This window comes from Sebastes umbrosus, chromosome 14, assembly GCF_015220745.1.
Source record: "Sebastes umbrosus isolate fSebUmb1 chromosome 14, fSebUmb1.pri, whole genome shotgun sequence".
Taxonomy (NCBI): domain Eukaryota; kingdom Metazoa; phylum Chordata; class Actinopteri; order Perciformes; family Sebastidae; genus Sebastes; species Sebastes umbrosus.
In genome coordinates, this window is record NC_051282.1 from 27,853,435 (window position 1) to 27,879,733 (window position 26,299).

At 41.6% G+C, this 26,299-nt stretch overlaps 1 protein-coding gene across 2 annotated transcripts in view; it reads left to right on the top strand.

Annotated features, from left to right (window-relative positions):
- Nucleotides 1-9,493: 9,493 nt before the first annotated feature.
- The window catches only part of cyth3b (cytohesin 3b), a 51,008-nt gene continuing 34,202 nt past the window's right edge, over nt 9,494-26,299 (top strand). For both annotated transcript variants that reach the window (XR_005209783.1, XM_037791421.1), the window contains exon 1: nt 9,494-9,799. Coding sequence is in view for 1 of the 2 variants with exons in the window: in XM_037791421.1 (XP_037647349.1) it covers nt 9,781-9,799 (19 nt within the window). In the remaining variant the exon portion in view is untranslated. The remainder of the gene's footprint in view (nt 9,800-26,299) is intronic.

A 26,299-nucleotide genomic window follows, 5' to 3' on the forward strand; every position in this document is an offset into this window, starting at 1 on the left:
TTCTCTGTCTTTTCTGTCATTCATTTTATAGGTTTGCTAAACTGCCTTTTAAAAAGAGTTCATCCCAAGAGTTTCACATTTATTTTTGCACAGTTTTAAGGGAGTTTTGAGGTGTCACTGCTGTCAAATTATAAACTGAACACTCCTCTCTTATGCCATGCTAATTATCCAGCAATGAGTCTTTTTATCAACATTATTTTTTACCATTTATACATGCAGTTCCTTTTTCATTACACATCCTCCCTTCCTTCCACTTCCTTCATTTTCTCCTTCACTTCCTGTTACATATACAACATAGAATTTAAATTTAAATAGAACAAAAGGGGGGACATGTCATCAATTTCCACACTACACACCCAGAGAAACCAAGAGAATAGAATAATAATAACAAATAAACCTTTCAGTTCTTCATATTTTTACATTTCATGCATAAGGCGATTCCCAACATCACCAGATCTTAAAGGAAGGTCAAATGGTTTCCAGATTTTTGCTTCAAATTTTCTACTCCCTTACATACTCTTTGACATATTTTCAACCCAGACAACAATGTCAGCATGATCAGTTTTTCTCTTATTAAGGCGAGTTAACTTACATTGCTGGTAATAAATCAATAAACTCAACATGAAGCAGCATGAAACCTAGCATGCTCTAAATTAATATTTATAAACAAAATGTATAAGATCATAATAACCTCTCCGAAACTTGTAAAACTATGTAACACTTCCCCCTGTCAGGATATAGTGACGTTTTCTATCCACTGCAGCTTTAAGGCTTTTAGGTTGCAACCAGATAAAAGAAAAAGTGTCTCTCTTAAGGTGTGAAACTGCCTTAATTTTCCTAAATGTAACCCCTTGACCTTTGGAGATGTCTTTTAAACTGTCCTATATGGCAGTACCAGATCTGTCCACATGAGGGGAGCATCCTGTCACAGTACTGATCCACATCCCTGTATGTAACAGACATCATGAGCTGTCAACCTCTTTGAAGAGGATACCAGCTGATACAGTGGAAAATAACGAAGAAACTGTATCTGTCAGCATGTCAGTGTCAGTACTCTTACACACTTTTATAAATCATGTCATCCATGAGTCTACTTCTGGAAATGCAAACTTAGCTTGAACTCTAAGGGTGCTTCTTCTTTCTTTGATCTTTATCAATTAAAAATCATCTGTGACCCATCTATCTCTATATTTAAAGAAAGAGTGACCGCTTTTGATGACTGAATCTCAGCCAGCAGACCCATTTGGCATCTCCCTTGAATGTGCACTTCTTTTAAGTAGGTTTTTTTAAACTGCTGACACCCTCGCTCGGCGAAAAATGTCCCCAGCAAACTTATCCCAACCAGTCACTCTGATGCCAGGCTGCGGAGTAAAACCATCAGGGGTTGCCAAGGCAACTGTATTCCTCCGTGTGACAGACAAACCTTCCTACCCCCCCCCCCCCCCCCCCCCCCCCCCGCCCTCCCCCCCCCCTTTTTCTGGAAAAAGAGGATTTATTTCTCAGGGATTTGCTAGAGGAAAATATTTTAATAGGGTTATCATAGAGGACTGGCAGAGAGAAAGAGAGAGAGAGAGATCTATAGATGAAGGATATTATCTTTACTCTGTTTTTGCCAACCAACATTTGTACCCTCAGAAAAAAATGAAAAACGGGGTTGTGGAATAAAGATTAGAGAGTTTTAGCCTTTGGCATCTGCAGCAACTCACATGTGTTTTATTTGAGTGAGTGTGAAACAGTGATAATACTGCAAATGGAAATGGCAGGGGTTCAATTAAAGCTGCAATGCAGTAGATTTAATTCCATACACATTATTCATAAACTTTAAACAATTCATTTGGGTGCTCGGGATCTTGAGCGTTTGATTTTGTATTTCAGTATTTAAAACTTATCCAGGTTGGATCACAAAGCAGTTTTGTATACAGATGAGTTCCTATCAGTTTAATGTTGTCTTTTATAAGTTAAGAGAAGCTGCCTCTTATTTTACTACAGATGGTAAACAGAGTCTGGTTGTTGAGTCCCTTTCCCAAAGTCTGTATAAACCTCCTAATATCAATAGTAAAGATCTTCTCTCAGAGTAGTTTGTTTAGTTAAGTTTTAATGAGCTAGTTATTTCAGTACTGGACTGCTTATTATTGATCAGTTGTGTTTGGAGGGTTTGTGTGACATTTTAGGAAATATGCTTATTTGCTTACTTGTAATAAGGCCTGATTGTCAGGGCATTAAATAAGGCGATATCAGTCATCTATAAGCACCATAGAAGTGGGTCAATAGGGGCCTACTACACCCACGGGTAGGTTTTATCATCTATTCGCATGGTAGATCACTGAAATAAGATATAAAAGATACATGACAGCGACCTCCAGCAACCGTAGTAATTATGACAGGAGTCAAACATGATGTTATTGTTGATGTGTTTTTGTTGACTAAACCTAAAAAAGCCTTTTTGTCATTCAGTTTTACGTGTTAGAATGTGTTGCTTTTAAGTCTCGCTTTCACTTTTACAACGTAGTAGGCGTAGTAGGCCCCTACTGAGCCACATCTATGGTGCTTATAGCGACTAATAACGCCTATTTAATGGCCTGATAACAGTTGAAGTGGGTGCACAGCAATCTGTCACATTTTTTAAACAAGATACCCGTCGTCAGCCAGTCATGGACATTTATAAATAATTTTATAAATTATTAAATAAAATATAAAAAAATATTATAAAAAAACAAATAGGAATAAAATAAGAAAAAAAAATAAATAAAAGCAATTTATTAAAGTATATAAATTATAAATAACACACCGCATTAATACACCACATCCATGCATAGAGAATGGATTACGAATGCTAAATGTAATCAAACATTAATCCGCATGATTTTATCTCTGATGCTTTTAGCTGTGATCTATGCTGATCCCTCTCACCCTCAGTTTGAGGTTTTGGCACCGGACAGCATTACTGTATGTAACATCCTCTTTGTGGTTTATTTAAATAGTTACACCTTCGATTTGAATGCCGTCGACCGAGGAGGGGGGGACGAGAGGCGTATGCAAAGCGTTAAAACGGATGAGATCAGGTGCCGAGATGAGCTCCAAGCTGACCTCAAAAACTGAATCAAAGGAGTGAGAGTGAGTGGGGGAGGAGAGGAAGAGGAGGAGGAGGAGGAGGAAGCAAAACAGAGAGAGGGAAATGTGGAGGATGGAGATTTGTGTATTTGCTGTAGTCATATTGTGGGACTGAAATAGGTCACATTCAAAAGAACATTCAGATATGCACCTAATTTTGGAAGGTGTTAGTGTGACATTTTTTTCTGTTTTCATAATTTATTGTTGAAACATTTGCATTCCTACATTGGCAAAATAATAAATAGATAAATAAATGACTCGATAAATAAATAAATATGCCATTAAATGTCAAAACAATAACATTAAAAATAAATGCAGGCATTAATTCATTGACACAAGTTGATATTTGTTTTTTAATATGCCTCTTTATTTATTTACCTTTGTATTAATTCCCCTATCTATCTACTCTTCTATTTGATTGTCTCTTTTATTTATTTATTTATTTATTTTTATTAACTTTTAAATTTATTTTATCATTTATTTTTTTTAAATAAAAATCATGCAGAAAAATGTAATAAAAAATAATAGATTACTAAATACATATATTTAATAATAAATAAATGAATAAATTCAAAAGTTGATGAATAAATAAATAAATAATATTTAATATGTATTTAATGGCATATTTATCTATTTATTGAGTCATTTATTTATTTATTTTTTGTTTTCGGTCCCTATGAATTGTTTCATTTGACTTATTTGCATTATGCCTTATAGTAAATGAAAAAACATACAAGCTTTGTGCTGGACTGTCACAAAAAACTGCAAATATTACCCTTGAATATGCATCATGTTCTTTCTACTAGCATCAATATATTAAATATAATGGTAGGTTAAATTTTTCTGTTTAAACTGTCGGCTGCATTTGACTTAACAGCTTTATTTTATAGAGGATCATGCTTTTATCTCATGTTATAGTTTGATCCAGCATGTTGCACTCCTCTGTGCTGTTATACTGTCTCCTGATCACTTAATCTCTCTATTGATAATCACTGAAATGTAAGTGATGAGCTGGTGTTCGTTTTTTGTGTTTTTTTTCATGTCATAACGGAGTGTGTGGGATGTAAAACCTTTTGTAAAGCTAGGGAGATTCTTGGGAGGAATAACCTTTACAGCTTGTTATGTAACCACAGCAGGTTCTAGGAGGATTGTACATTTAACTTAAAGACACACACACACACACACAGGTTCACGTACAAGTTCTCGGGTATACACTGCTGCCTTTGTGCCGAGCACACCGAGTCCAAATAAAGACTCTACTCATATGTGTCCTCGGGTGCAGAAAATCAACTTTGCCCTTCGATCAGATGGCGGTCGAGACGCAGAGCTGGTTATAAAAAAACCCAAAGTGAAGGAAGAAGGAAATCCTGCGACACTCTGCTTCCTGTGACCTTCTGTCACACACACGCCATCGCCCAAAGATTAACCCTTTCACCTTCCACACAACAGGAAGGAGGTGCGAGACCACCGTCACATCCCCGGTTTACGGTCATGATGTGGGGGGTAAACACAAAGAGGAAGATGGACGGGGAACTCCCAAATCCACCTCTGAATCAGCAAAATATCCCTCACAAAAAAGGAGCTTAAATAACTTAATCAAAGTGTCTCTGTAATGAAATTCACCGCGTCATCTCATCAATGCTTCGACTAAATAACCCCAACAAGCTCCTACAATTAGTAGAGTTCTGAACCACAATTTCCTCCCTAACTTTAAACTCCTCTCTGATCCCTTTTACAATGATTTTCAGGAGTTGGATGTAGAGAAACGGGGGTTGCTTGTGTGTCTGTGTGTGTATAATTATGGGTTGGGCAGTTTTAACAATCGATTTAGACTGTTGTCAGGCTATTAAATAGGCGTTATCGGTTACTATAAGCACCATAGATATGGGTCAATAGGGGCCTACTACACACACTAATAGGTTTTATCATCTATTCACATGGTAGATCACAGATAGAAGGTATAAAAGAACACGACAGCGACCTCTAGTGACCGTTGTAATGATGACGGGAGCAGAAACGGAAGTCAGGCTCTGTAGTATAGACACACATTGAGTGGAGGTTGGGGACGATTGGGACACAAAAGGCAAGGTTTTTACAGGAGGCTGGTGTTCACCTCCCATGTGAAACCATCAACATCCATCCAAGCATTCATTTTCGCTTTCACTTTAAGGCAAAACACGATCTTTTTCCCTAAATTTAACTAAAGCTGGGAGTACACTGTACGATTTTAGCCTGTTTCTAGCCCAAATTTTGAGCCACACAACTCATTTTAGAGTCGGACCGAATTTCAGCTTTGTTGGGCGTCGTTTGCTGCGCAGTGTACAGCGGGGAACGAGGACTGATTAACTCCTCCCGATCCCACAGTTGAAGCAGAGCCACAAGCCGATTCCCCAACGTCAGTGCCTTTTTTTCCTACAGTAATCAGAGTGTAGCTATCAAGATAACAATGTACTATAGATATAGTAAAACTTAGCGAGCTTACCTGCAATTCTCTACCGTCCACGTCTTCTACTATCTTTTTTAAGGCGTTTCAGCAGACGGGATGGCACAGATGATGAAGGCAGCACGTTTCTGCCAACAAACTTTACATGCCTCTGAGCTCTCAAACGAATCTTTATTGACAACGTCAACAACAACAGCCAGAACGGGCCGTGCTTTTTTTTTCTTCTTCTATTTTACACGTACAGTGTGAGCACATAAATTGTGAGCTTTTGCTTTACATCGCAAACGATGTACTTGTAGAGTAGGAGTAGGAAGTACACAACATTCTTAAAATCTTACAGTGTATGCCCAGTTTCAGTGGTTTCGTTGGTTAAACCTAAAGAAGTTTTATAGTCGTGTTGCCTAAACCTAAAAAAGCCTTCTTGTTTGTGTTCAAAACGTAATATTTCATTCAGTTTTACAACATGTTTGAACGTGTTGCTTTTAAGTTTCGCTTTCACTTTTAGAAAGTAGTAGGCCCCTAATTGACCCACATCTATGAGGCTTTTAGCGCTTATTTAATGGCCTGATAACAGTCGAATCTCTTTAAAAGGGAGGAGGTGATCACCCCCTGGAGCATTGCCGTGGTGACTGGAGCATATGAAGCGGTATGACTGCTCAATCAGGTCACGTGAAGTCGGTCAGGAGCACCACAGACGTTTCCCATGATGGTCGGCCTAATCTGCCAGACGTGCATCCCCCTGAGGGCGTGTTCGCAACCTCTGTGGCACGAGAGGCAGACAGCCCGAAAAACCCCACACATGTTCACTTCAAGCCGCAGACTTCTACAGACTTACTGCGATGACCTTGTGGCCTTTTTTTTTGTTTTGTGGTTTGGAGGCGAAAGAGTTTGTCTAACACGCTCAAAAATGACCGAATCGAACTGAAGTTGATTTTAAAGCTTTAAATTCATCACCGAGGATATCTGGGCCACACCGAGAGGTTTCTCTCATGACTCATAAAACACATTAGCATGACATTTATGTGGAGTAGAGCGCACTGAATGTGTTTGTGTGCCAGAGAGACAGACTCAGGAATCTAATTGCTTTTAATGGAACTTACTACTTCAAGTGAGGATGCTCTGCTGCTATACTGACGTAAACGGACAGCCACACCGTGTTTGTCTAACCATATTCCCAAAGCTACCGCCGACATTATGCATATGACCTATTTTTCCACTTGTAGTATAGAAAACATTCAAATCAGGGCTTTGCTCTGTGTGATCACTGCTTTGCATCAATCCACCTAGTATGTAAAACCTCATAACTAGTGGAACTGAAGTGAGAAAGACGCTTCCTGGGCCACATGATTTCCCTATAGCCTACGAAACACTCCTTTTCCCCCTGTTTTCCTTTGTTTTATCCACTCTACTAAGTGGTGCACATCTCCAGGAATTTAGTTTCCTTTAAAACACATGGCTAAGCCTTCACAACCTACGCTTCATGCCAGAGTGAAGAGAAAACAAACACTGTCTGGATGCATGTAGCCACATATCTGATGATATATTCACACCAACCGCTCACCTTAGGGCAGTGTGAGCAGCGGCGCGTTTATCCAGGTGTCACTCCAGTTTCTATTGCTCTATGTCATCCGGCACCAGACTGCACCAGACTGGATCGTGCCGGATCGAGAGGGGTTCAGTGGATTGTGTAATCCTTCTGATGTGAACTTGTAGAAAATGACTCATTTAAGCCACTCGGTTTCTGCTCATCCCCTGTTAGGAAGATGATGAAGCAAACTTAAGGTTTTTTTTATCTAGTATGCTATCAATATATTAACCCATGAAAGTGAAACTAATCATGCACATTACAAGTGATGATGATATGCAGTTGTACAAATGATCAGAGTAGTCAAACCACTATGATTAAATATGAAAAACGGTGTAAATCATTTGCTTCTTCTTTTACTTTAACAAAACAAATTCATAGTAAAGTTACAGCCTGAACCGCACGGCTATCAGAAAATCAGGAGAACTATTTGTGTTGTGTCTGGAGGACGTCACGTTGTTTAGGACAGAAGACTGAGAGAATGAAACATTTGTCTAAAAGAGACACCTATGAATAAACAAATGAATGAACGCGTTAAAACATCTGTTCGTGCTTGACCATTGGAGTAATGCACACAGGAAGTGAGACCCCCTCCTTCTCTGTGGAGGCAGGAATGCTATAATTGAAACCACGTGTGTTGTAGAAACAAGCTCTCTCTCTCTTTCTCTCTGTGTGTGTGTGTGTGTGTGTGTGCTTCATTTCATCCCACTGTTTCCCAACCTGATCGCTCTCCCTGCTTATGTAAGAGTCTCGTCCACAAGTCCTCATAGTCTGATGTGAAGTCAGTCTCACATACTTTGTTTTGGGTAGCTATTTGGATTACTATATTGATGCTTTTTCATTGCATTTGAGCAGCTGTGCAGCTCTTTTAGATTAATTTGCTAAATCATTTTTGGACATATGTTAGAGGTAGGCAGCTGTTTGCGATCTCCACAAACCTTTCTATCTTTCTTTATAAATGTGTTGCCTTAGCTGACCACAGTGCATCAATGAGACATTGAGCAATTATGAGAGAAAAAAGTTGTAGCTAGCATGAAGATACCGGTATCATATGAAACTAGAAACCTAAGGAATCCATTGGTACCAACCATGTCATACGAGCTTGTCGAAAAGGAGGTTGAATAACGCTCCAAACTTACGTTAGATTTTGGCGACGAAAACATTCATGGCCATTTTCAAAGGTGTCCCTTGACATCTGACCTCCAGATATGTGAATGTAAATGGGTTCTATGGGTACCCACGAGTCTCCCCTTTACAGACATGCCCACTTTATGATAATCACATGCAGTTTGGGGCAAGTCATAGTCAAGTCATCACACTGACACACTGACAGCTGTTGTTGCCTGTTGAGCTGCAGTTTACCATGTTATGATTTGAGCATATTTTTTATGCTAAATGCAGTACCTGTGAGGGTTTCTGGACGTTTTTTGCTCTCCTCCAGTAGCCCACATGTTAAGGTAATTGCCATGAATTCTTCAGGGTATATATAACCAAATGTCACAGCATAATCAAACCACGTCCTATCTTCCTGAGACCCAGCCCATTGACATGTATCCTCTGTAGTGGACATTTTGTCCACATGCATATCCTCTTACTCTTTTGACCTACTCTATCAACCCCTGGTGTATTGTAAAGAGGACATCCTAGGCTTTCCACTGATATGGCATGTGTTGTTTTTTTTTTTATCAATTTGAATGTATTCTTGGTTTAATATCACTCTACAGCATAATCTCTTCATTTTTTTTGTCTTTTCCCAGTGAAATAGTCCTGTAGTCCACTACAGTGGACAATAAAAATAAAGTTTAACAAGCCTAAATTGTTAAGATTTTCTTTTAACCCTAAATAGGAAGGAAATCACAAAAAAAAGTAATTGGAAGACAATTTTTTTAATTCGGTTCCCAGGAGGCTATAATCAATAACATCATTATATGTTGAGTATAATCTAATAAAAATTAAAAAAATCTTCTAATCTACTCCAGTAGCCCACATGTTAAGGTAATTGCCATGAATTCTTCAGGGATATATATAACCAAAATGTCACAGCATAATCAAACCACGTCCTATAATCAATAACATCATTACATGTTGAGTATAATCTCACTATTGCCTGGAGTCACGTGGGCTCTGATCGGTGATGAATGCTGACGCGCAGCTCGAGCTGGGATGGGATTAACAACTACTGTCAAGACACACATATAACACCACAAAAACTTCCTGTTTCCAGCTCCAAAATAAAAGAAAAAGCTTGATAAAACCCAGTGAAGTGCTTTTATTTTGAAGGCGCACTTGCAGCATTACGCCAGTGGTGTTGTTGGATGACTTTACGCAGCTGTGTCAACTACTCTCCAGATACTAGTGGAGTGAAGGCGTTATTTGGAGGGATTGCGATAACACGCTCGACCACAGTGAGCTAAAAGACACCGCTGCCGCTAACAGACACACACGTCTGTTCTGCGTCTGTGCTGCGTAAATGGACACAACATCTCCTCAGAGAAAGACGCTGCCAGTGAGACAACCTGTGTACCAAATGCATCCTGCAAATTAGGACGCCTATTTGCTGTGTATATAATAATAGAGCCACCTTTTTTTTTTTTTCGTGCAACGGAAGTTTTTGGGGGATTTTTCATTTTAGGCTGCAAACATGGACGAGGACAACCAAGGTATGATTCATTCAATGCAATTCAGACCAATGTTAAGAATTTCCCAGTAAAAATAACAGTAATTTTTGATAAATTTTGAGGTAAATATTGGGGTAATTTGGCAGTAATTACAAAGAAATTTCAAATAGGTTACTTGCTAATTGTCACCTAATTACCATGACATTTGCAGACCTGTAAAATTACCTTTTTTTTGTACTATCCATGGAATATCAATCAAACTGGTGTTGGTTTAAAACATTTTTTTTCTCTGTTTTTGCAAATAAACTTGAATAAATCTAAATAGGAAATAAAATACTATCATTTGGCTCTTTGACTTTCTTAGTTTAACCAAAGTTAAAGTCTCTGAACACCCACACAGGTGTTTTCAGTTATTCTGGCTGACTAGACTTCTGCTCAGTTTGAAGGTGGTCAGAGATTTGATGGGAATCTCAATCTTCATACATACACTGTTAAGAATTTCCCAGTAAAATAACAGTAAAGAACTGGCAGCAGGGTTGCTCTTTATGTTACTGTAAAATTAACATTATTATACTGTCGCTGAAATTTACAGCTTTGTACTGTTAATAAAAATACAGTTTGAACTTTATTAACTTCACAGTATTTTACAGTTAATTTACTGTTAGATATATTATATAGCTGTTTTCCACCTTTCTTTTACATTATCTTACTGATTTTGTTTTAATGCACTATTTAGGTTGTATTTTTACATACAACATTATTTGTTGCCTAGATGAATAGACTTAGCAGGTTACAGACATAGGAATAGTCACACTAAATACAATTAAAGGCACTTGTTAGGAAAAAGGTTATAATAGACTTGTTGACACTTTTCCCAAAAATGTATGTTTCTATCTGGCTACAAGCACAGAATGCAAACCAGAACAACATGTGAGTGAAGAACAATAAAGCTAATTCACTGATTTTACAATCATGTACAATGTACAAGCCTCACATGAGCAGATCAGGTCCCAGAATTAAAACAATACTGCATGAAACTGTTACTGATGATACTTTAGACAGTTGATAAGCAGAAAAGTGCTGTTTTTTTAAGAATGCATTATAGTTCAGTTAAAAAACGGCCTATGAGCGTAATTTAACAGGTTTTCTTTTGTATTAACAGTAAAGCACTGTTTTGAGCAATAACAGGTTAATACTGTTGAAATCCTGCTGTAAATCAACAACAATTGTTTACAGTGTAGCTGTTTACAGCACTAACAGCCAGGAGACATGTGTATCTGTAGCCTGCTAATAATAATAATAATAACAATAATGATAATAGAGTTTTTGAATAGAGTTTTTATGCCAGACACATGCAGCAACATTAATGTGTCCACAGTCAAACATCTTTCCACAAATCAGCATTTTCTGTAGATTACTGACGTTGCCTAAATGAGCAGAAATCCCCCTCATACACTCATGTTGTATTTCATGCCTTAATGTGCTAGAAAAGATTGACCTAATTTCAGAGTGATGATTAAGACTCAACAAGGTTATTATGAGGCTTGAGATGGATCAGCAGTGATGGCTATCGATGCATCAGTGTCATGTTGTGAGCTGTGGCCGGTAGACTCGTGTTTATCTAAGGCTTTGTCAGCTGTGGGCTGGTGTCACTCTGGACCAACAGGTCCTCTCACTGTCAACCGAGCATGTAGCCACGAGACACGGATTCATTTATTGACTCATCATCATGACTAAAAGTGTTGTTGGCACAGATGCGTCACTGCAACCTGCAGACTGCATCCACTGCACATAGTTCAGCAGCACAGGGGTTCAGCTTTGGAAACTTCTGAGGTGAAATGTCTGTTGAGACTGGGAAAATGTGTGAAGCTCTGGTGCTTATTGGCGCTAATAACTAACAGCTGCATTGATTTTTTCATTGTAATAAAAGTATGCAGAATAGGCAACTTTAAATATTCTAATATGATCTTTTATCAATAGATAGCTTCTATCTGCAACTCCTAATAGCCTAAAGCCGTGGACAGATTATGAGACAACAGGCCCGGGGACACAGACATGTAAAAGGTCTCTGAGCAAAACACCCAGATTGAATCTTTGTGGTCGTTTTGCATCTCTTTGTAGTTGTTTTGTGTCTCTTTGTGGTTGTATTGCATCTCTTTGTGGTCGTTTGCCGCGTCTTTCTGGTAATATGTCTCTTTGTGGTCGTTTTCCATCTCTTTGTGGTCGTTTTGAGTCTTTTTGTGGTTGTTATTTGTCCCTTTTTGGTTGTTTTGCGTCTCTATGATTGTGTTGCGTCTCTTTGTGGTTGTTTTGCGTCTCTTTGTGGTTGTTTTGCTTCTCTTTGTGGTCGTTTTGCTTTTCTTTGTGGTCGTTTTGAGTCTTTTTGTGGTTGTTATCTGTCCCTTTGTGGTTGTTTTGCTTGTCTATGATTGTTTTGGGTGCCTTTGTGGTCGTGTTGCATCTCTTTGTAGTTGTTTTGTGTCTCTTTGTGGTTGTACTGCATCTCTTTGTGGTCGTTTGCCGCGTCTTTCTGGTAATATGTCTCTTTGTGGTCGTTTTGCATCTCTTAAAGGTCATTTTACATCTCTTTGTGGTCGGTTTGCTTTTCTTTGTGGTCGTTTTGAGTCTTTTTGTGGTTGTTATCTGTCCCTTTGTGGTTGTTTTGCTTGTCTATGATTGTTTTGGGTGCCTTTGTGGTCGTGTTGCATCTCTTTGTAGTTGTTTTGTGTCTCTTTGTGGTTGTACTGCATCTCTTTGTGGTCGTTTGCCGCGTCTTTCTGGTAATATGTCTCTTTGTGGTCGTTTTGCATCTCTTAAAGGTCATTTTACATCTCTTTGTGGTCGGTTTGCTTTTCTTTGTGGTCGTTTTGAGTCTTTTTGTGGTTGTTATCTGTCCCTTTGTGGTTGTTTTGCTTGTCTATGATTGTTTTGGGTGCCTTTGTGGTCGTGTTGCTTCTCTTTGTGGTTGTTTTGCGTCTCTTGTGGTCATTTTGTATCTCTTTGTCACTTCATACTGAGGTTCTGGTGCAGGGGCCCCAGGGCCTGAAGCCGGTGAGCCTGTTCAGTAATCCATCCATGATACTAACAAGCCAACTACACATCATCTTCTAACTCTGGTAGTGGTAGCCAATCAGCGGGGGCCTGTGCCACCCCTCACCACCCCTCTGGCCCTGCCCCTGGCTCAGCAAACTCTGCTAAGCCTGTAATCATAACCTGAATCCTGCAGGTGAGAAACCATCAGTCATGTTGTCTCACCTCGGTAAGTCAGTGGTATTCAGTCCCACATGCTCACTGCCTGCAGAGCTGCAGGATGTGACTATTTGCTGGAGCATTGCGATGCATGGCATGCGGGCATAAAGCTGTCATTGTGCTGTTGTGCGGCTGGCCGGGCCTCCAGCGGTGGCACACGTCAGCGCAGCCCCACAGACAGACATATGGTGCCGTGTGATGCCGACCAGGGATCGCTGACAGCAGCCGGGAGCATAGAAACACACACACACACACACACACACACGCACACACTCGCATATATTCAGGGCTGCACGCTGACACACGCAAATTAAATTTCTCCTTTTTCCCTCATGGCTCTATTTGCAGTGAAGATAGATGGATGGATCATGACGTAGAATTATAAGAGTGTCTGTGTGCACAGTCTGCTCTCTCATCTGGAATAAACAGTGTCCTGGATGCTGCAGGAAAGAGAAGCTGCAGAGCTCCTGTTGTTTTGTTTTGCTGTTGAACATTGAGGAACATTGTCCACAAATTGGTACTTTTTTATTAGAACAACTTAACGCCCACATACGAGCCCACAGCAGAACAAAGTAGATGAGCGACCGCACTGGTGAGGATCTACTCAGTGTAAGGTGGCAGGCTGGTTGACGAAGTTCAATATCTGACAGTCATTCCTCACAAAGAGACACACACAGACACACACACATATTTTTCCAGGCCACAAGTCGAGAGAGAGGGAGCGAGGTGGACAGAGTGAGATACTGAGGTGTCAGATGGAGCGAGAAAGGCGTGAGGATGGAAAGAACGTGTGACCGCAATGAGTGAGAAGCGAGACGCAGTCGTAGTAGTAGCGACGATATGGTGAGAAGTCTGAGAGGGAAGGAGAGAGCGAGACAGGAGATGTGTGTGTGTGTGGAGAGGATAAGAGAGGGGTGGGGGGGCAAAGTTGGAAAATGGCCAAAGAAGTATGGCGTGCCGCCAGTGAAAGACAGCGAGGGGGAGTGGCGGCGGACTAGATCTACTTACTGAATCAATTCTCCAGTGTGTTACAGGAGTTTCTCTCAATGAAAGTCCTTATTTTACTGTCACAATGAACTCACTCTCACCCATCCATAACCATCCATCAAACCACGTCTGACGGGGGTTCAGTTGTCATTTCTTTTCCATCATCTTCATTTTTTTTTTTCAGTTTCACCTGCTTGAAATCTTCTCAATGTTGGAAAAAGACTATTACTTTACATCATATTTTTTTTGCCATGCTAACGGCATGGCTCTATGGATGGCATATGTTGGTTGGTTGGTCCATCACTTTGTTCTAGACTGAAATATCTCAACAACTACTGGATGGATTGACATTAAATTTTGTTCAGACTTTCATGGTCCCCAGAGGATGAATCCTAATGATTTTGGTGAGCCCCTGACTTTTCCTCTAGTGCCACCATGAGTTTTGCTTTTGTGGTTTTCATTGAAGTGTGCCAAAAACTATTGGATGGATTGTCATGGAATCAGGATTACTTGTGATAACTTTGGTCACCCTCAGACTCTTCATCTAAGTTTATGACCTGCAAAACTAATGACATTCCCATCAGCCTCAGCTCGTGTTAATTGGTGAATGCTAGCACGGTTAACTAAGATACTGAAAATGGTATTATACCCATAGACTGTATACAAGAAGTGGACGTCACCTATTGGTTTGTCGACTGCCGTTTTGAAACCTCGAGTTTGGCCGTCACCACCTTGGTTTCGTGCAACCAGAAGTGGCACGAGAGGGTGGAGCTAAGTACAACCGAACGCTGAATAAGACATTTTTAGGCGACCAAAAAGGTTATAATTAACTTTCATGAACTGAAAACACACTGTGAAAGGGTTAAAGTTGTAAGACGAAAACACGGACAACTCCCAACAACGTGGTAGTGACCTGTCAATCACAAGGTAGCCCCGCCCTAAAGCATCCCCTGCTTTATGGTCTATTTGACTCTAAATGGGACCATAATTTACTAAATGAACATCATGCTGTATTGAAGAAGACTTGAAACTAGCGATTGAGACCATAAACTCATGTTTACAATGTTTACTGAGGTAATAAATCAAGTGAGAAGTAGGCTCATTTTCTCATAGACTTCTATACAATCAGACTTCTTTTTGCAACCAGAGGAGTCGCCCCCTGCTGGCTGTTAGAAAGAATGCAAGTTTAAGGCACTTTAGCATTGGCTTACTTTTCAGAACCGGTGTTTACCCACTCATTATACCTCCTAAACGTTATCTTATCAGAATTATATTTGTGCATTTAAGTTTAAGTGCAGCCTCAGAGCTGCTAGCATGGCTGTAGACATCTTGTTTCTTTTCTTTCTCCTGCTTGATTCTTTATTTTCCTGTATTTATTGTTGTATTTTTTCTCATATCAGTTACTTTTCTGCAACCACAGTCGGCCGTACTGCACACGGCTTAGAGAAAACGGGTCCATAGTAATCCATCTGACACGCATGACAGTCAACAATACAATGCCTTCTGCCACAACAGTCGCTCAATGGACAATGGGCCAACAAGGCCAGTCCACAAAGCTTTAGCGACAGTGAATCCTGTCTGACTGATTGTAGCTTACTGTAACACATTCTGCTTCTGCATGACTGACATTGACTGTCCATCAAATGTACACCTTCAGTATCTGTGCTTCAGTGTAACATTAGTTAGTTGGTGAGCTGCATGTATGCACGTCGTCAACGCAGACTTCGTGAGTGATGTCCATATGGTATGAATCAGAGCATTTATGCTAGACACTGGCTTCACAGCACGCCCTTGTGACGGCTTGCGAGTTTGGCTGCAGACCGCTCTGTTTACACACTGTGAACATCAGCCATTTAATCTTGGCAGTTCAGTGTGTGGTCTGTGGGGTCATGGCACACCGCGGCCCAACTCAGGCGAGGAGAGGCGCACACGACGAGCTGGGCTTTGCGAGCCATTCATCCGCCGGGCTGCAGGACAGTGCCAGCAGCTTCCTGCTACATTCAGATTTTTTGTCTTTGGAGTAGATTTGCAGCTGTTGTCTTTTCCCCACAGCCCACACGCTGTCAGGAGCCTAAAAGAGGAACGTCCTGAAATCTTCATGGAGCGTAGGAACAAATGGTGCTTTGATAGTACACACCTCTTAGCGGTATGCAGACTGAAAATCTGCCCTGCTGTCCATATTTTAACTCTTATAAATGGGGCCACCCAGTTCACCTGTACTGCAGGTATCTACAGAGAATTGTGGCCGTGGATGTTTACTTCAAGCCTGAGTAGGCTCGGCCAGGACAGGCTTTAAGGATCCGTATGCAGCCTCCGTGACGGTGAAGGACCTGAGGGCCCCGCAGGATGTTAGGGAGCACCAGAGGGACGGTGCACTGGAGGCTCTCCTGTACAAGTTGACTTACAGTGGAGGGCGATTCATGTGGCACTGGCAAGGTTTCAGTATGGGTCACCTAGTGTGCAGTCTGCTGTTGTAGCTTTTTATAAAAGGTACAGGTTTGGAAGTTAAATTTGCGGCCCGTGTAGCATATCCAAAGAACAAGTCTATTTTGTTAAACACAAGGCTACTGAAGGAACATGAAAACGTGGCCTACATACCTCCTGCAACCTGTGAGTGTGCTCCATTTCCCTGACCTGAGGGGGAACAGGTGTTCCTTAACCAGCCTAACCTGCCTAACCAAAAGACAATCATCGGTACATTTTCGGGGTTGAATACGTGTAATTACTGCTTAAAGGAATAGTTCAACATTTTGAGACACTGACTATGTTTACATAGACAAAATATTGTGTTTTTGCCCCTATTTCAAAAAAGACAATATTCCTACTAAGCTGTTTACACGGCTAATGAACATGGATATTATAATACACTAACATTTCCGTTTACATGTAGCCGTGCATACTCGTTAACGTAACCTGTGGCAGACAGCCTCCCTCTTTCATTTCTTCAACCACCTCCTTGTAAAGGTCAGCGTTGTGACATTTGCCTGTAGATATCCAAGTCTTTCATAATATTTAAAAGGGGCTGTATGTAAGTTTTTACTCATATAAATGTTTTTTAATTGCTTTTTATTGCCAATGTGTGGACAGGTTGCAACCTAATCTAAAAAATTAGAAATGTGGGCTTTTCTTTTGGGCATGCATCTCTGCAAACTGTCGGCTAGTTGGTTTGGGTACAACGCACAGAGCTGGCCGTAAACAGACAAGAGGCCTTGTGTCGCAAACTGGTAAAAACCCCCAAATGAGAAGCATATTCTGAATCCGCTGTACACATGTCCAAAAATGCTCCGAAAACCTGAATAATATCGGCATATCCCACATTTCTTAATCGTAAAAAATGCTCCATTTGGAATAAAGCTAAGCTAACTGACTGCTGGCCGTAGCTTCATATTTAGCGTACAGGCATGAGAGTGATATTGATGTTCTCATCTAACTCTTGGCAAGACAACAGATAAACTTATTTCTCAAAATGTTGAACTATTCCTTTAAAATGCAACTTTAATGGCTCTGATAGGGAGGGCTTAATATTTCAGTTTTTTTTGTGCGTGTGTTTATGTGTGACTCGTCTCGTGTTAAAGAGTGTGTGTTTTCTCTGTGGTCTCACACTCTGTCATGCCCTAGCAGTCTGTCCAGCTCACCACGGCTCAGTAACTGCTTTGAGAAGCTGATGGAGAGATAAAAAAGACTTCTGGCTTCTGCATGTGTCTCGACGTTACTGTATAGACTAAAGTCTGTGTGTGTGTTTCATCCTCGGCGAAAAGGTCAGTGAACACAGAGAGCCCTTGTTGAGTTTGGCCTCCCTGTATATCAGATAGCACATTACATTTACCCATGACATCCTCTTAGTGGTTTAAGTTGGACTCAACAGACGTTAGGTCAGACTGATCCATATGGAAGTCAACTTCCTGGATTTGGACATGATCTACTTGCATGAATAAAAGCAGTGAACATGAGGCGTGCGTGCAAATCCTCTTGGACCTCCACTCTGTTTTCTCTGCCTTTAAAAAAAGGGGTTTGAAGTACTTTTATAAGTGGCGATGACGCTGATGGCAAGACTTAATTTTTGTCTGGAGCAGAGGAGGAAAAGAAAGTACACACAGAAAAGAAAGTATCCAGTTTCCTCTTCATCTAAGAGTAAAGGTCTACTGCTCAACAGAGTCACAGACTGGGATCTGTCTTCGTCGCGTTAAGACCATCAAGGGGCTCATGGAGGGGAGACGTGAGGCAAATCGAGCCGTTTTTCTCCTCTTTGGAAAAAAAAATCAGAGCGTGCTAAAAGGTCCCAGGAGTCTGAAGTCATGTGCTGAAGTGAATTTCAGGCAAAGAACGTCCTGCTCCACTTGGGCCTTTGTGAGAGTTCATGGCGTCCTTTTAAAGTGGGTGTGTGTGTGTGTGTGTGTGTGTGTGTGTCAGGTCTGTCGGAAAAGGAAGAGAAGGCCGAGCAGAGTGGACAGGAAATGGGAGGTTTGGAACAATTATGTAAGATTGTTTGACCTGCTGAAGATGCAGGAAAAAGGTGTATCCCCCTCTGACTGCCAGTACATCCAGTGATTCACACTCTGGAAACACAACAGTTTGTTCTATTAATGTTGGAATACAGTAACATTATACAACTGGGATTTTTAAAGGTGCAGCGCGTAGGACTTGGCGGCATCTAGTAGTCTGGTTGCAGATTGCAACCAATTTCTCCCGTGTGTCCCTGGTTCTCTGCTTGGCGTTTCGTAAACTTGCTCGTAAACCTTCTGTTATTCCGTCTAAAACAATTCACCAAAAATCTACTTCTCAAAACATTTTAAGGTGGAAATAAGCAACGCCACTGCTGAATCTTGTTTCATTTTTGAACTATATCACCTATAGTTTGGTAAATGGTAAGTGGACTTGCATTTATATAGCTCTCTTCTAGTCTTCCGACCACTCAAAGCACTTTACACAACATGTCAGCATTCACACACACTGATGGCAGAGGCTGCCATGCAAGGTGCCAACTTTGCCCATCAGGATCTAATCTAAATACTCATTCGCACACCGATGGCTCAGCCTTCGGGAGCAATTTGGGGTTAAGTATCTCAGGGACACTTCAACATACAACTGGAGGAGCCGGGGAGCGAACCACCTACCTTCTGATTGGTGGGTGACCTGCTCTAACTCTGAGCCACAGCCACCCCAAGTTTGACAGCTTGGTCCAAGTTTTGTTAGCCGGACGCATCACGCTGGACGGGCTTGTCTGCATAAAGTTGCGATTTTTCAACTTTATGCAAATACAGACCTTCTCCAACTCACTCCAACTCACCATGCACTGGGCAACTGCTTCTCCTGCTTTCCATATGAAATGGAAAGTGTTGAAACGCCCTCCGTCACCGGATCTGGTGGAAATGCACCTTTGTATTAAGCTCTGTAGTCCAGTGTGTGTGTATGTGTATGTGTGTGTGTGTGTGTGTGCGTAGTGCATCTGGCCAGCCTCCAGCCTCTTACAGGCCTCTTGTCCACCCTCCCCGGGGCTCGTGGCACTGCCACTCCAACGCCAGCCGTGCTTTTAAGAGGGGATTTGTAACACTCTGTGACTTACTCAGGGGGGGTCAATGTGTCAGTAAACTACTACAGCACATCCTCAGTCTTTAGCACTTTTCTTTTTTTTTTTTGCAAAATGGGCATGTTTTCCATCCGCTACCCCCACTACCCTTTTTTTGCTGTACGATGCTGCTGCATCATGCAAAATTCATTCTCCTTTCATCGGGAGAGAGGATGAGCTGTGACTGCGCCGCCGGTGCTGTAAAGAAGGCTGAGGTATACAGTCTCTCCTTTCCCCGTCGTCGGCGGCTCGGTGCTATTCAGACTGGCAGCGGTGCTCTGTTTGTCACCGAGGAGGGCTACACAGAGCACAGCAGGATGACCACGTGACACAGGGGCTCTTGAGCAACCTGTCAGTGCAGTGTGTATATACAGTACATGTGTGTATGTTTAGGTGATGGAGATGGAGACGTGCAGCGGTGGCACAGATTCAAAGAGAGACTGATAGGGAGGCGGATGCTGCATTCAGATTCTCAAAGTAGGTTAGTGGTGCAAGGCTCAGCCCAGCTGTGTATACCTCTCTACTTCCACTATTTCACTTGTGGAGGCATGTGTGTGTGTATATATGTGCATGCATGACTGTGAGTGTGTGCATCTCTTTATATGGTGTGCACACAGAGGATTAGTGTGAGCCCTCTCCATGCATAGACAAATGGAGGAGATGAAGTAGGGAGGGATATGGATGACAGTTAGTGGATTATAGGTCAGGGGCTCGGGCCGCTCTCTGTCACTTCCCTACTGGAAATACACACAAACACACACACACACACACAGTGTATATAAACAGGATTCAATCATGACAAAAAGGCAGCCCTGAACGGAAAAGAAGAGCAGAAAAAAAAGAGATATCCTCCGTTGTGTTTTCTGTTCCTGACACTGTCAAGTGATTTACAGTCTGCTGAATTTTCTTCTCCTCTCTTCTCAGTATTTTTAGACTCTTTTCCTTCACCCTGACCCTTGAGTTGTTAAATTGTTTTCAGAGATAGGACAGCTATTGTTGCTGTAAAGTGAGGCCTCGGCATAGCAGGTCAGAGCTCCAGAATAGTCCACAAGGGCATCGATAACCCGGTCTTTCTCCTGGGGACATCAGCGGCTGGACTACTTGAGGTGTTGCCACCCAACACACACACACACACACTTTCTCTCCTCGTCCCATAACTCACGATGCATCAGTGTCAGCGCTCCCGCAGATGAAGATTGTGTATGATTGATAACCTGGTGTGGCGTTGAGTGGGTCATGACCACTGTAACACACACATAGAGTGGCCTGAGGGGTGTCGAGGAGGGCGAGTGATTTACAGTGGCTCTCAGGTTCCTTCACACATGTATTTAATCTCTCCGCTGACCTCTGTCATGCTGGATTTCTGTCATGCAGTGAGTACATGCGCTACAGCTAACCTTGAGAACAGCTTTCTTTCTTGATAGTGTAATGTGGCCAGAGGAACGTGATGCTTTAACATTAACTCTATGTATAAGAGAAACTATCATTGAAGTGTTTCGGGATGCAGCGCGTGTAGCCAGACGTCTGGTGTCAGTCTTTGTACCCCCACCGTCCACCATGAACACTTCCCTGCAACAGCTGTATTTTTTTTTAGCAGACAGGGTTGAATGAATTTGACTATTAATACCACAAAGGCTCCAGCAACAAGGTCATCCCTGATGTATTTTTTTTTATCTGACTTTCATCTACTTATGTGGGGAAAACAAAAGCCTGCTCCTCTGCTGTGTGGAGATGACGCAAGAATCAGAGCCGATGTTTACTTCTAATCGGCACTCAACTTGAGAGATTTAAAATAGGAGGCTAAAGGAAAAAAAGGCTCCCGTGTGCAGAGGCTCGTGATCTGGAAAACCCCTTTACACAGAACCTGGGAAAGAGTGATGATCTGACCTGAACCGCCCACGTTTTTTGCGTAATAAAGAAATCCTGGCTCGGGTTTTAATTCTGTGATGAACTCTCTCTCCTCCTCCTCATCCGCCTCCTCTCCTTCCTGCTGTCTTGGAATAACAAAAGCAGAAGTGGATCCTATTTGGCAGCTGGATTGTCTCTTCATCATTCTGCCGTCCTCTTACTCTCTCTCTCTCTCTCTCTCTGTCTGTCGTGTATCTCTGCTCTACTCTTTCCCACATTTAAGGCCAATCTAAACAGCCTGTGTTGCTGCCTGTAGTCTGTTTGTCCTCCGTACCAGACTGTAGGCAGGTGAGACGCTACAGTTACTTCCTGAGTGAGTCACAGGACTTTAGGGGTCCTCACCGAGGCCCTGCTAAGAGTTTCTGGAGGACTCGTATGTCCTGACAGAGTATACAACCTCACAGCTGAGTAGCCTGGTTTACTTATCCAATATATATTTTTAAATTAGATGCTACAACTCAAACTACCGGTGGTGCAAGCAGATCTTTTACTGAAGTAAAAGCAGCAATAACACAGTGTACATATTATATTATTGGATTATAGTTTGGGAACCACTGTTGTGAAGGATAAGGTGCAGCGATCAGGCTGTCCTGTGATCATCCGTGCATGCTGGGAGGGAAAGGTGACATTTGTGTTGAGATATTATTAAAGAAATAGGGAGCAGTGCTGCGATCTCAACAGATGTGACAGGAGATTCTTCAGGGCTTAGTTTGGCCCCACACTCGTAGGTGTAGTGTTGTGTAACGGCTGGTCAATTAGGAAATCTGTGTCTAGACAGATTGGGAGGTTATAAAGAACATTATGTGCAAGACTGAGAGACAAAACAAAGCAACAGAAATCTCAAACATACCTTCACTATCGCTGTCAACCTACAGATTGTGTATTGGTTAAATGGCAGGCTGTCAAGATCACCATCAGTTCCTTTCCATTTTTTTTTTTTTGCTCTGTGAGCAGGAGGTAGACTGTGATGAGATAAGAATAGGTCTCAGTTTCTGCCGTCGACGGATGGCTGACAGACAGACAGATGGGCTGTGACTTTATCAGTTGCAAAACTGTGTAAGAGAATAATATTAGGGCTGTCAACCGAATAAAATATTGAATCATATGATTGTCCATAGTTAATCGCGATTAATCACAAATTAATTGTAAATTTTGTATCTGTTCAAAATGTGCCTTTTAAAGGAGATTTGTCAAGTATTTAATACTCTTATCAGCATGGGAGTGGACAAATATGCTGCTTTATACAAATGTATGTAATTATTTATTAATGGAAATCAATTAACAACACAAAACAATGACAGATATTGTCCAGAAACCCTCACAGGTACTACATTTAGCATAAAAAATATGACCAAATCATAACATGGCAAACTGCAGCCCAACAGGCAACAACAGCTGTCAGTGTGCTGACTTGACTATGACTTGCCCCAAACTGCATGTGATTATCATAAAGTGGGCATGTCTGTAAAGGGGAGATTCGTAGGTACTCATAGAACCCATTTACATTCACATACCTGGAACTCAGAGGTCAAGGGACCCCTTTGAAAATGGCCATGGCAGTTTTTCCTCGCCAAAATTTAGCATATAGTTTGGAGCGTTATTTAGGCTCCTTCTCTACAAGCTAGTGTGACATGGCTGGTACCGATGGATTCCTTAGGTCTTGGCTGAGCCTGCTACAACCTCCGAAAGATGGATTGCGTTAATGCATCAAAAACATTAGTGGCGTTGAAACAAATTTGTGTTAACACGTTATTATCACGTTAACTTTGACAGCCCCTAATAATATGCATTTAGTATGAATAATCCAGTACATTGCTGGAGAGGAAATGAAGTGTGAGGCAGTATTGTAGTCAAAACCCCCTAGACCGAGACCAAGTGCAGACCAAGACCACGACGGGCGAGTCCCACACTGCATGACACACTTAACAGTAAAATGTGGAACATGCAAACCACATAGGCGCTCCTCAAAGTGACCTACAAGATCCACATTCCCACAGAAAACAAATGAAGATTCCTCTTCATTCACCTCTTTTATTGCCATATATAAAACAATTTAGTGTTATTCCCACAGTTTTGTCCTTGACCGGTCTTGAAATACAATCCAGAGTCCTCTTTAGACCGCGTAAAAATGCGGTTGATTCCGACACGAGGCCGAGACTTACCACCAATCACACTGAAAGACTCGCAGTCAAGCTCGTAATTGAGCGAAGATGAAGAACAAGGGATCCTGCTGTCAAAACCACTCAACTAATTTGTCAGAGGATCGTGACATATGATGGCCCACAAGTAAACCAATCGGAAGCTGTTTCTCAAATCCAGAGGGAAGAGGAAGCGTTTCTTTCAGAGTGAAATTTGGCAAACGGCGTTTTCCGTCATGAATAAGTGACTGTGACTAGTGGGCTCTGTGAAGAGACTGTCTTACATCAAGGGATTGTGTTATAGGCTGTTTGAGGCTTTGAAGAATCAAACGGCCGTGTTGTGTTTGATGTAACCTCTGATTTTTCGCTGTAATCTAATTTTCATAAAGTGTGGATGTCTCTTCTTAGATGAGAGCTGACAACAAGCGACGCTGCAGACTTTAAAACATTCAGCAACTTCTTTAAGGCCAACACACGGTGGAAAGAGACTTTTTTCTCTTTGCATTTTCAGTTCTTTGGATATATCTGGAAAGAGGCTCTGGCTATCTTTTAAACAGAGAACCCAAGATTTCCATTTGGGAGTGAATTGCTATTGCTTGGTTTGGCTGGTCATTTGTTTTACTGATGACATAAGGACGTTAAACCCTATCTTTTATATTCATGTGTGGAATCAATAATATCAAAGCCAGCATCATGAAGCAAATGGGAAACTAGCCAAATGTTGTCAGTCTTTATTAATGTGAAGGAAGAACTTTTTGGAAGATAACGGCCATAAAAGATGAGATATGTGTTCCTTTTGTTAGAGCAAATAAGACTGTTTTAATCTCTAACTTGTACTCCAGCATATGTAGTTTCATTTACTGTATTAGTGGACGTTCCTGAGTCATTAAAGACAAGCAAATCTAGTGAGGAATGAGACCTCAGAGTAGTGTAAAAGGGACTCAGTAAAGTGGACAGTAGCCTATAAGCACTATGGACCGGAGTGGTTGCTATTCCAGCCTCATTAAAGTTGTACTTGATGCTCTTAAGGTGAGTGCATTGTGTTTAATACGAGTGCTGTTGTTGCTGCACCCTCAGCGCTGCTGATCGGATGTAAAGTGCAGGCCATCATCATCATCATCATCATTATCATCATCATCGTTATAAATATCCAGTGTCAGGCTTCTAACAAAACTGGCAGAGCGGAACCCAAAAGGAAGACAAGGAGGCAGGAAGTTCAACAGTAAAGTAAAACAGGCAGAGGTTAAAATCAGGTAATCAGGCAAACAAATAATTTTTTTTTTTTGATAAATAAAAACTGGTAATTCAGGCAGGACAGAGAAACGCTGGAAAACTAGATGGCAAAAGCTCTAGACAATCTGGCAAGTGACTGGTGATCTAGGACGGTATACAGTATATGTGCTGAGAAGCTGATTAGGGAACAAGCTGCAGGTGAGGAGATGGGACAAGGAAAAGCCAGGTGAAGGGAATGAGGTGATTGCCAGCAGGAGGGAGTGGCTGGCTCTGAAATAACATGAGAAGTTAATGATGAGTCATGAAAACAGAGCAGATGAATAAATAAACTAAGGGTGTTTTCACATATAGTCCATTTTAAACGGACCAAAAAGTGGACCAACTTCAGCTCTGATGGGGCCTCAGTCCTCTTTCTGTTCACACTATAGTTTCTCTGGAGCTCAGACCCACATAGTTTTTATTTTTTTACTTGGACGCAGCACTTTCCGTGCGGTCCTAATGATATAAATTCATTAAGCCCATAAACGTCTGTGTGTGCAGCGCTTTCGTCAAGTTGCTGCCGCCGGTGTTTTAGGATGTCCCGTCTGTGCAATCAATGCAATTATTTATTTGTTTTATCGTCAACTATTTTGCTATCATTTGCGGGGGACCCGTACGGATCGCGGATCAACTACGGTCCGTTACACTACTAGCCGATAGTGAGTTTAGTGCATCCCAAACACATTTTCTATCGACGGTACCTACAATACCTGTTTTACTGTAGAAAAACAAGTAGGCCTATCGTCACGTTTTCAGAATTTTGGCATCAACTTGGTACCAAAGTAGCCTATTCTTGTGACATCTCTAAAGCAAACCTGGAGCACTTTGTGTTCACAATGCACAGGTTTTAAAGCGAAATGCATCGTGGACTTGAAGCGAACTGTACTCAGACCACCTCCTGGTGTGAAAACAAGAGTTGGCAGGGGTCGTGACATCCATAAACCTTTATGACTATGTTCTCCAGGTGAAATGTGGAGAAGCTGATGGAGCTCTGTGTGTGTCTGAAGAGAAAAAAAGTTGAAGCAGAAGAGCAAAGTGAAGAGAAATGGATGTAAAGAAAGGATGAGACTATAGAGGAGGTGTATAGAGAGCTGGTTGAACCAGACTGGGCGGTTTGCAGTAGGAGGAATGTGGGCTATTTCCATACCACTACTGTCATCTGTCAAGAGGCAGGAACTGTCAAAGTGTGTGTTTGGGCTTTGTGTGTGTGTCTCCGCGTGCTTTGGGAGCTGTGAGTAGGAGTAACGCCGAGGGGGGAAAAAACAATTACTACACACCTACAAGCCACAATCACACGAGTACACGAGCGGGAAACAAGCTGCTAAAAGCTCTTCCAGCAGGCCGCTATACAGTACTGACACTTCCAATACTGACCGTCATAAGGACACAGACACCTCCACTGATGGCTTTTTAGTCATCACG